The 12,414-nt window shown below is 39.2% G+C and overlaps 1 protein-coding gene across 3 annotated transcripts in view; it reads right to left on the bottom strand.

Annotated features, from left to right (window-relative positions):
• The window catches only part of jak2b (Janus kinase 2b), a 268,366-nt gene that overhangs the window by 37,241 nt on the left and 218,711 nt on the right, over nucleotides 1-12,414 (bottom strand). For all 3 annotated transcript variants that reach the window (XM_059974879.1, XM_059974881.1, XM_059974880.1), the window contains exons 7-9: nucleotides 9,866-9,985; nucleotides 3,974-4,131; nucleotides 845-956 (exon numbers count right to left, since the gene is read on the bottom strand). In XM_059974879.1, coding sequence (XP_059830862.1) covers nucleotides 845-956; nucleotides 3,974-4,131; nucleotides 9,866-9,985 — 390 coding nt within the window. The remainder of the gene's footprint in view (nucleotides 1-844; nucleotides 957-3,973; nucleotides 4,132-9,865; nucleotides 9,986-12,414) is intronic.

Genomic DNA, 12,414 nt, shown 5'->3' with positions numbered 1-12,414 from the left:
AAGTGTAAGTTAAGCATAATTGAGTAGTCAGCAAAGGATATGACATCCGTCAGTTCTCAGCTACATACTACTCAGAACAAAGCATAAATACATAATTAAACCCCACGCTTTTACCACTTCCCTACCCAAGTGACTAGTTACCATAACAAGCACTCAACACAGACTACAATGCAGATAGAGAACAGATGCACGGCTCCTACATTCAATTTTAGCTTTCTAACAAGGAAATTTAGCATGGAGTTTTTTAGGATTACAAGGAGAAAATGGACAGGAGGAGGATGAGAAGTGTAATGGAAGGATTGAGCAGGAAAGAAAGGTGCCATCTGGAAGCAACCATGGTGAGCAGATTATGGTCTGAACCGTGATTACACTAAACAATTTGAATTGAGTGTACAGTGATATTAAGTAATAACATTATTTGATCTCGAGTGGGAGCAGAGAAAGACTCAAGGAAGAGGTAAGAAATTTGGAATGGTTACTCTGAAGCTTTTAAGAGGCATGAGTCACAATCCTGAAAAGAAGTGGAATTATGATTTGTCACAGGACCAGAACCCAAATATTAAGTATGCCTAGACTAGACAATAATCTTTAGGTGATGCTAAGTGCTTAAAATAGAGTGCCCAAGGAGATAGTAAAGGCAGTGTTTGAATGTAGAAGGATGACTGGATAGACATTTAAGGGCATGAAGGAATCATCCAAATCAAAGTTTAGAAGCAGAATGCAATATGCATATACAATACCATTGTACATTCACCAAGGATAAGTTTTCACTTCAATGTGTTAGGATCTGGCTGATGAACAAGTCATTTTAATTTCGGTTCCGATCTACACGTAAATGATTTACCTCCACAGCCACAGTGAGAAAATATTTATTGAACTCTTTAGGACTACAACGAAGAATGTAAAAGCCTTTCTGATTCCCAGCCTTCTTGAGTTTATTCACAGCAAAGTCTAACCTGTGGCAGAAAAAAGTGACATTCAAATTATTTTTGACAATTGTACCATGAAGATTGGCATCTCATAATGGCAGATCTCTACACTGAGGCTTAAATTTTGTGAGCTCAAGGGAACTGATGAGAAACTGTTTAGTTCTGTCCATATAAATAGTAGTTCCTTTCACTTCAGCTGATTTATGAAGCTATGCCAGCTGGGTATGCACACAGAAAAACCATAGAAACCATGGAAAAATCACTCTTCCAGCTGTGTGTGATTAGTGCACTGTGTACTTTCTCCTACTGTATTTCTTCAGAAATTGTAGCCAGTTGTTTGCAAAGCCCCAAACTGAGCTTAGAAGTACAGAATCAGTCAGAAGAGATGGTACCTTTTGCAAATAGAGCACACAGTTCTGTGGTCAGCATTAAAACTATTATTGAATTACAAATTCAAGGCATCTCTCAAATATTAAACAAGGCAAAATATAAAAACTACACCAAATGGTAACATGCATGCTTCAGATTGAAAAATACACTAATTAGAATGGATTAACATACAATTAAATCTCATTACATGCTTAACAATTTTAGGAAGCTGCCCAAATACAGTCCTTTTAAAGGGATAATAATCCTGTTGACATATATAGTGTATGAAGTGGTCTACCCTGTATGGTAGCAAGTTGATGTATTTGAAGACTCTGTTATCCTTGTAATAGAATCAGTGGTCTCTTTTCATATTCCCTCTATGATCACAGTACCCATTCACCAGTGTCAGAGCCACAGAATGGTTTAGAATTCTTCACATTTATAATTAGCAGAGATAAGTGTGAATTGCCCAACATGCACACGAAAATTTACATTAGAAGCAGCCTGGCTACAGCAGACTGAGAACTTTGCATTGCTGGAGAATTAGCAACATCTTCATGGAGCTTGTTGGTACTTGTTAAGTAATCCAGTGAAATTTCAGTTTTACAACATCTTGAATTTATATTTGGTCTACTGCGAATCACTGTTTTCAGAAACTTCAGGATATGGATCAGCATTTTGGGAGTATTTTTATGCTTCTTTAATCTACTTTTATTCCACAACCTGCTGTCCACACCATTTCCCATTTCATTTCCATCCACCCCCACCCCCAGTCTGGTTGTGCAAAATATATTACTGGAAAAATCAAAATTCTGATCCTTGAGTTCAAATCAGTCCAGGGCCTCTTCTTTCAGCTTCTAGCTCAATAACTAATTTTTTTGACCACATGTTTGGCTCCATACCTTTAAGTCCCCATATTTCACCTTGCATTGGACTTACAAAGGTCCCTGGAATATTTTACATTGTTCACAACAGTTTACAAATGGACCAGTTAGCTCACTTGACCCTTCCCGACTTATCTTCTAGCTGGGTGAATCAAGACTTGGATGGTCTTGGAAAGGGAGGATGAAATGGTAAGAGGAGTTCTCTCTCTGTGCTGAGGTCATATGCAGACTGGAAGAGGAGCTGTCAGAGGTCACAGAGATACACTTAGCAATTGATGATCTGGCAGATTGTTAGGTGGTGAGGTATCTTGATTGTTTTGCTTGGGACATCAGTGGATCATATGAAGGTCATGAGCCTTGGGCAAGGGTAGTGGTCATTCTAATGGCAGTGACAGAGATGGCAGGGCAATTATCTCAAACAAATGCCAAGTCAGTATGTAACTTCCTGAGTTAATTTCCATGTACTTGGTTGGGACAAACCCAAGTAAGGCCTTCATGTCACACTGAAGTAGGCATTAAGAGGCATCTGCCCATTGAAATTTGTAGAATTGCCACTGAACTCATCTTGTACATCAGAGACTTAATAGGTTAGGGTGCCCAATGTACAGAAGACATCTGATCACAAATGGTGGACTTCAGACATCTTGTAAGGGAATACTTATTACCATATTCTACCTTTGATTGACATTGAATCACATGGTGCTACATAACACAATTTCTAGCAAAAGGTTTTTTAATTAGTAAGAATTTATGCATTAAGATCAACATATAATCAGACTAGGAAAAATAAATGAGTGGAAATCCGAAACTCTGAGGAAACTAAAATTAAATTGGGTGCTTGATCTCATTAGAATTAATCAATTTTTAACAGTATTGAAGAAAGTAATGACACATAAAAACACCAAAGTGCGACCACATAGCTTTCATTAAAGGGGCAATGTGGGAACGCAACGTACATCCAACAGCAGTTTTCTAAAGTAATTTATCCTTCTTATTGAAAAAAATGGCACTCATTGCAGTGCTGAGTATGCTTATTATGATACAGTGTCTCCGGGAATTAAATTGCAATGATTATACAGGTTGAGTTATTGAAGGTTGAAAAGTAAGTCTGCTTTTGGGGTATCTACAACCAGGAGCATGGACAAAGATTAAGAGCCAGATCTTAAAGGTGTGAGATAATGAACATCATTCACCTCCAAAAGTCTCCAAACTGTAATTCATGCTTTTGTGGCAACCCACTTCCTAGCGCACTCGAACCGGCTCACAAATAGCCAGCGCGCCAGCACAAAGGCCAGTCCCAAAAGGGCACCAGGTCTGCTTCACCAACAAAGGGAAAAGCCTGCGGGGGATTGTGAGTACGTGCCCCTATAGCATCCTGCCTGGAGAGGGCGGGATCAGGGAGGCTTTAAAGCAAGGCTGTGAAGTTTGAATAAAATCTTTCTTTAACTGCAGTTTACCGACTCCGTGTCATTATTTTAGCGCTGCGTGTAGCACACTGCTACACTTTATCAGTAGATAGTGCCATATCTGGGACTCATTTTTGTTAACCAAAATTACTAAAGTAATAGGGAAAGATACTTTAATATTTCACTTTTTATTATGCTTGGACATCTTCCTTTTCAGCCTTGGATTTAATATATAGAGTTAGATCAGCCATGATCTCAGTGAAAGTTGGAAAAGGCTTAGATAGCTAAAATTGTCAACTGCTTTAAATAATTTAACAGGTTATATTTTACAGATTGGTTACAGCTTTAGCCTGCTATGATTTCCAAAAGACAGTTCAGTACTTACGATATGGGCCCATGACAATAGCTCTGAATGTTTTCCAACAAGCTTGGTGGTGCAACCTCTTTACAGAGATAATGGTGGGCATCTGCAGTTAATCTGTAGTATCCATCAATTAGTGACACAAATGAAAAGCCTTCCTTTAGGGACGGAAATTCGATTTCCTATTTCAAAAACAATGGCAGTCCAGGTAAACAAATAATAAGCATGAAACATAAGATAAAACAATTTTACAGTTGTTTTTTTCTACATAGATAATACTGTATATTATCACAATAACAGAAGGTTAGGCAGGATCTGTGGAGATAAATTGGGTCAATGTTATCACCTTGATGACCTTGTATTGAAATGAAATGTTACTAACCTGAAATATAAACCTTATTTTGCATTGTCCGCAGATGCTGCATCAAATGCCTAACATTTTCATTATTTTGTATTTTTACCTCATTGTCAGTCCAGTTTAAGATCATGGTAGAGTAATACATCGCAATTTTCACAAAATTACCTTTGCAGGTTCACTTAAATAAAAATGTTTACAAACAGACAAGTTAGCAAACCGGGGTGGCACAGTAGCATAGTGGTTAGCACAACGCTTTATAGGGCAGGCGACCCAGGTTCAATTCTCACCACTGCCTGCAGGGAGTTTGTAAGTTCTCCTCATGACTGTGTGCGTTTCCGCCAGGTGCTCCGATTCCCTCCCACAGTTCAAAGATGTATTGGTTGGTAGATTAGTTGGTCATTGTAAATTGCCCCATGATTAGGCTAATGTTAAATTAGGGGATTGCTGGGCAGTGTACCTTGAAGGGCCATAATAATAAAATAAAACAAGGCATTTCATTACCAAGGAAGATTTCCTCTGGATTACTTATTTTGTTCAAAAGAAGCTGTATCTGTATCAGGTGTCATTCCAAAGCATCTGGGTCTGCTTTGTTTCTCAAGTTTTTCCATTTTAAATCAGGAATTCAGTAAAGCCAATAAAGGGATGCCTTTTCATGGTAGAGTAACTTACATTGAGATTCCTGTTCATTTCTGTTACCTTCCATCACAACCTCTATTGACATCCAACACCATCAAAGTCAACTATTCCACCAGTAAATACTATCTTCCTGACTTGGACATTGCCAATCAATAATATTAAGTAACCTAACACATAAGCCTACCACATGAACTTGATTCATAGCTTTCTGTAAGTTGAATTAGTTGAGGTCAGTGTATGGATCTTAGAACATAAAATAATGGTGTTATAAATGTTTAAGGACCGTTAGAACCTTTTTAACTATTGAATAAGATAATAACTGGACAGTCACATCAACACTACTCTCCTGCCATTACTCATATCTTTATCTCTTTAATGCATCAGAATATTTCAATATCAGGGCCAAATTTACTAAAGAACAAGCATCCACTTAGGAGGGTGAACCCATGAAAGCATCTGGCCAAGATACAGCATCCAAACGAGTACCAAAGACCTGTGCTGATCAACTGGCGGGACTTCATCACTGATATCTTTAACTTCTTTCTTTAGTAGTCTGAGGTCCCCACGTTCTTCTTACAGACACCAATATTGAAGCAGGCTTCAATTATACTGGTGTCTAAGAAGAACGTGGTAACCTGCCTCAATTACTATCGTCCAGTAGCAATAACACCCACTGTGATGCAGTGCTTTGAGAGGTTGATGATGAAGCATCATCTCCTCCTGCTTGAGGAGTGACTTGGATCTGCTCCAATTTGCCTACTATCACAACAGAACAACACCAGATGCAATTTCATTGGCTTTTCACAACCATGGAATATATGGACATGGAAGATACATACATCAGGGTGCTCTTGAGTGACTGTAGTTTGGCGTTCCATACTGTCATCCCCTCAAAACTCTACCTTCTTAGACGTTTGCAAAGGTTCAGCATGTCATTTAAAACTATAATAAATGCGCGGTGAAGAGTATTTTGATAGGCAGCATCACAGACTGGTATGGAGACATCAATCCTCTAAAATGGAAAAGCCTAAAAAATGTAGTGGATCCAGCCCAGTCCATCACAGGTAAAGCCCTCCCCACCATTGAACACATCAGCATGGAACGCTATTGCTGGAAAACAGCATCCGTCATCAAGGACCCCCACCATCCAGGCCATGCTCTTTTCTCACTGCTGCCATCAGGGAGAGCAGGCACAGGAGCCTCAGGTCCCACACCACCAGGTTTAGGAACAGTTATTCAACTGCTTCAGCCATTAGGCTCCTGAAATCAGAAGGGATAACTTCACTCACCCCCACACTGAACTGTTCCCACAAACTATGGACTGACTTTCAAGCTCTCTTTGTCTCATGCGTTCAATATTTATTATTTATTATTAGTAATTACATTTTGTTTATTATTATTTTTGTTTTATCTTTGCATTTACTGTGAATGCCCTCAAGAAAATGAACCCCAGGGTTTTTAATAATGACATATACTGCATGTACTTTGATAATAAATTTACTTTGAACTTTTATAGATGTACATTGGAGAGCATTCCTGACAGGCTGCATCACTCTGGTAAGGGGGGGGGGGGGCGGGGGGGGGGTGTGCTACTGCACAGGACCAAAAGAAGCTGCAGAGGGTCATAAATTTAGTCTGCTCCATCTTGGGTACTAGCCTACAAATTTTGCCCTTTCCCATGGCAGCCAGTGAGGAAGATGATACAGCGCCACTGGTTTTCAAAGGCCACTCAACTGCAGAGCCAGCAGCTGAAGGTCAGAAAAGTACTTCAAGGAGAGGTGTCTCAGAAAGGCAGCATTATTAAGGACCCCCAGCACCCAGGGCATGCCCTTTTCTCATTGTTACCATCAGGTAAAAGGTACAGAAGCCTGAAGGCACACACTCAGCAATTCAGGAACAGCTTCTTCCCATCTGCCAATTCCTGAATGGACATTGGACCCATGAACACTACCTCACTATTTAAATATAAATTACTGATTGACTAATTAATTTTTAAATTCTATTCTATATTATGTATTGCATTGAACTGCTGCTGCTAAGTTAAGAAATTTCACGACATATGTTGATGATAATAAACCTGATTCTGATATATATAGCCCACTGCTACATGCAACTTGTCTACTTAAATACATAATCTATCCACAAATGTTGGGCTTCCTCTTTGAATCTTTTCACTTATTTCAACAATTCACATGAATTGCCAAAATTATATTGATGGGAAAGCATTACTGACAGACATATGTTTGGTATTTTCTCATGGAAATATTTTGTCTTGCATTGTTTACATCATGGACTGCAGTCTCATGGAAGTAAAAGTATTTTGACATTTTGCCCTTTCCCATGGCAGCCAGTGAGGAAGATGATACAGCGCCACTGGTTTTCAAAGGCCACTCAACTGCAGAGCCAGCAGCTGAAGGTCAGAAAAGGCTCTTCAGATTGCTAAGAAGAGTCTTTCCTAAGAAGAGTATAGCAGGTGCAGGCTGGAAGAACCACTTCTTCTAGCACCCAAAGTGAATCTGGATAAATTGCTGGTCTTTGGAATGATCCAACCTCTTCACTTTCATAGTCGTGATTATTCTCAGTATTGGCCTGTATAAAGTTGTTGCTTAGAGGATCATATATTATTGGTGCTATGATTTTACAACCTTTTCTCTAAAACCACATCATATTTTACACAACTATTTAGGGTACTTAACCCAGTTTGTCTTTTCTGACATTTACGTTCCTCATTCTGTCTCAGGAACTTGTCCAACTAGTCAGTAAGGTCATGTATGGCATTCAACACAATCATTTTCATTCCTACCATGAGCAAATTTACTCCCTTTTCTGGTTTCACTAAAATTAATTTGCAAAACATGGAGAAAATTCTAAAACATGATGAGTAATTCATCCGCAGTTGGCGGAGCTCCAGTTGGATTGGGGCTGTGTACTCTACTTCTAAATTCACTTCCTTGAAATGAAAGGAAAGAAATAATTTATCACAGACTGGAGATATATTTCTTGATGCTGCGATCCCCAAACCTTAGCACTCTAGCACATAATTAACAGGAATTTCTTTTTCCGATCAATTGAACAGATTTTGTCCACCATTAATTTATCTCTGAGAGAAAACAGTTAATTGTGTATGCTTATTTTTACTGGGAGTTCATGGCCTGCACTAAGGCCACACTTCGGCTCCCACTGGCATAGCAGTTCACCAGACTATTCAGAACAAGCTGAGCTCAAATCCGATTTATTTCTCAGTACCTCCATGGTTCACACTAACTGCTTTTAACTTGTCTCTGCAGATCTCAGTTGGAAACTTTCAGAACTACTCCCAATAAATTTCAAAGTTCAAAGCATATTTATTATCAAAGTATGTATCCCAGTACTGTGCAATCTTGAGATTCGTCATCTTGCAGGCAGCCACAAAACAAATGAACACAATAGAACCCATTAAAAAACCCCACCAAACTTCAAGTGTGCAAAAAATAAATACGTAAACAAATAACACACAGGACATGAACAGCAAAGTCCCCGAATGTGAGTCCACAACTACTGAGCCAGTTCAGCGCGACAGCCAGTCCAGGAGCCTGATTGCCACAGGCCACAGTCACGGAGCCACTTCAGAGCTGAGGCTAGTAAAGCCTTTCAGAGTAGTTTGCTGAGCCCCAGTTTTTCTTTTGCCCTTGGCCTTGACAACTTGATCATTTTAATCTGGCTCAGTGGTTACATCAGCTAAACATTGTTTCTCGGGCCTGTGCCCTGTTGCTTCGATACAGCCTGAAGTTATAATCTGGCCCCAAGGTTGCTCCAGCAATGGCCCGTTGCAGCTGTACTGCATTCTTGACAGTCCAGTTTGCAGAATCATTCTGGATATCGCAGAAATACAAGGTCATACAGACGTTTCAGAAGCACAACTTCCAAAGGGAAATCACAAACAGTGGATGGCAGTGATCACAGTTCAGGAACATCCTGATGAAGGGCTCGACCCGAAACGTCTACTGTACTTCTTCCTATAGATGCTGCCTGGCCTGGTGCCTTCCACCAGCATTTTGTGTGTGTTGCTTGAATTTCCAGCATCTGCACATTTCCTCGTGTTTGCGTAGTTAATAGAATAGTTAGTTTTGTCTGCTGTCGTCGTGTATCACCAGTGCCAGCTTGCAGTTGGAGCTCGCATTTCACAGATCAGTCCACTATACTTAATTGCAATTTTGCAGTATATTCCTCATTCATCCTCTACTTATTCTGGAAATCTCCAGTAATTAGAATCATTTACTTAGAAATAAGCTCAATTTTATTACCCTTTATTCACTTGTTTATTCTGCTGGTTTTAAGATGAACATGTAATCTTAAACATACTGCTTAAGTTTGTCAGCGTAAACAAGTCGGCATCATTCACCTAGTGCAACAATAGAAGCTAACTTTTCATTACAATATTATCATAATAGCTTCAGGATAGTCTACTTTTTAGTACTGTTTCACAATTGTTAGAGTTTTCTTCTACATTAGAGCCATATAGCTTGGAAGAAATAGAACCTTTGTCCCACCGCACCATACCTAAATACCTACCAACTGTATCTAATGCAGTTAAATATTGAAGTCCAATTCTTCTTGAAGGATGTCAATTTGCCATTTTGGCATCAATTCTGAAAACCTCCTCTTGCAACCTTTGATTTATGATAACATTTTATGTGTAAAAACTAATATTACTCCAGTCAGAGTTTCCTCTTTCATTTTCCAGTTGTCATACACAAACAGAAGAATTTTAATAGATTAATTCCAAATCCTTACCCGCAAGATTCTTCATTATTGTGAAAATGATCCTTGGCCACAATCTAGTACAGGATTTATTTAGCACAAATCATTTTCAACATTAATCAGAAGGTCTATGAGTTGTCTAAGTATTAACTGCACAGCTTCAAATATCACATTGTTCTTACCAAAGTCTTGCTGTCTTGTTTGTTTATGGTGACAATTCTGCCCTCAGATGAGCCGTCTTTGCTTGCTTCTTTGATGCTGACATTGATGATTTCAGGGAAATCACAATAAGATTGCAGATCCTGTCAACGGACAAAAATATTATGATGACAATATTTTGCTAAGTGAGTTTGCTAAAATACTAATTAATTTCCTACTTGTGCAGTAGCAATATGACATAAAACTTGTACCTTTGCTGAAAAAACTCAAAAAGGCCAGCCGACATTTACAGAGAAAAAGAATTAACATTTTTGGTCAAGTCCTTCACCAATTCTGCCGATGGGCCTTCAACCTGAATTGTTCACACCATTTCCCTTTTCACAAATACTGCGTAATTTGCTGAATATTCTTAAGATTTTCTGTTTTATTTCAAGGCGTAACGAATATCACTGAGTATTATTATTCAACAATCTTGCATTTGAAAGGGATTTAGAAATTTTATTACATTTTTACTACCATAAGAGATACAAACAGAATATGGTAATTTGGCCCATTGAATCTGCTCTAATAGTCCTAATGTCTACATGCTTTATTTTATATTGTTAAATTCATCTGTAGCAATTCAAGTTATATAAAAAATGTTGGTTTTCTTGGCTCTTCTATATTTACTTTATGATATCTCCACTCATATGTAGAAAGAGAAAATGTGCTTTCATTTGAAGATTTTTCTCTGTCTGCTTTTATTTTTCTACCTGTTCCTTTGTTAACTTTCCCTGTTTTATCATCCCTTCTCTCTTATTATTGCCTGCCTACTTCTATGCAGGTATTCCCATTCATAGGCCTTGGATCATGGTTAGGATAACCTTCTGGGCAACAGAGGTTCGTGGATTCAGGACCTGCTCCAGAGGCTTATTAAGAGACTAGGATTCTTTGTGGAATCCCAGATAGAAATTTCAGTGTAGTATCGAGTGCATTTTTATTTCGCAAATGCCTTCAATACCATACAGGCCTCATTGCTGGGGGAAAAGCTCTGTTCAGTGTAAACTGGCACTTCCATCGTATCTTGGAGAATGGACTACCTGACTGGCAGACTTCAGAGCTGTGTGTCAGATATGGCCATAAGCAGCACTGGGGCTCCACAGGGAACTGTATTGGCTCCGTTCCTGTTTACCCTGTATACATTGGAATTTGGATACAACATTGATGCAGAAGTTCTCTGACGACTCTGCAATAGTTGGATGTATAAAGGGAGGATGGGAAGATGAATACAGGGCTCTGGTGGAGAACTTTGTAAAATGCTGCAAGCTGAATCATCTGCAGCTCAACCTCAGTAAAACAAAGAACTTGGTGATGGACTTTAGGAAGACTTGCATTGCTCCCTGTTACTATTAATAGTGAGGATGTGAATGTGGTGAGGACCTACAAGTACCTGGGGGTGCACCTGAATAACATCTTGAGTGGAGCACCAAGACAGAGGCTGTGTACAAGAAGGGCAAGAGTTGCCCCTACCTCCTGAGGAGACTGAGGTCCTTTGGAGTATGTAGGCCCCTCCTTCATATTTTCTACCAGTCTGTATTCGCCAGTACAATCTTCTATGTGGTGGTATGCTGGGGCATTGGCATCAACACAGGTGATGCCAACAGGCTCAATAAATTGAATAGAAAGGCTGGCTCTGTTATAGAAGTTAAACTGGACACACTGGAGTCTGTGGTAGAACAAAGGAACCAACAGAAAATACAGGCAATTCTAGACAATGTTTCTCACCCTCTGCTTGCCACCTTGGCTGAACAGAGGAGCACTTTTAGTAATAGACTAAGACAATTGCGCGGCTCCAAAGAGCGTGATATGAGGTCATTCTTACCCTTGGTCATTAGGCTCTGTAATGTGCCCAACTATAGCTGGGGAATTGATGACCCCCCCCCCCCCCCCCCACCCAACTGACTGTTTGCGGTAACTTATTTTTTATTCTTTCTATTTCTCTTCTAATATTTGTACCTGTGCAACTGTAATGCTACTGTAACACTAATTTCCTTTGGGGTCAATAAAGTATCTACCTGTTTACTGTCAAAATATAATGTCTTTTAAATAAGCTGCAAAAGGATGTATGGCTCTGTAAAAAGTGTTAGGGGAAACTATTAATCCATTATCTCCAGTACTTTCTCCTCCACTGAACTTAATCTTTTCCAAATGTTTCTCTTAATTTTTTCATTGTCTCGGCTCCAAAGCCTAATTGCATGTTTTGAGACATGCTCCCTCCATTTTTCCTTTACTCTCTGTAATGATCAGTACCTCATTCCTTGTAGTCTTAATCACTTAAAGGGGCACGGATCCTGCTCTGGCCCTATCCATCAACCCCCACCTCTCTTAACCCTTTTATTTCCTTTTCCATTGAATCCTGAAAATTACCTTCTCCAAAGTCACTCACAGTAATTGTTTTCTAACTCTCAATCACTTTCCATTATACCGCCTGTAACTGTTAGTTATCCAAACAAATTCCATGAGACATCTTTTTTTTGATGCACTATTTCCCACTATTACCCATTGGATCCTCTGTAAAAAATTCTGAAACTGT

The sequence above is a fragment of the Hypanus sabinus genome, chromosome 7 (genome assembly GCF_030144855.1).
Source record: "Hypanus sabinus isolate sHypSab1 chromosome 7, sHypSab1.hap1, whole genome shotgun sequence".
Classification (NCBI taxonomy): domain Eukaryota; kingdom Metazoa; phylum Chordata; class Chondrichthyes; order Myliobatiformes; family Dasyatidae; genus Hypanus; species Hypanus sabinus.
This window is presented reverse-complemented; position numbering and strand designations above follow the sequence as displayed.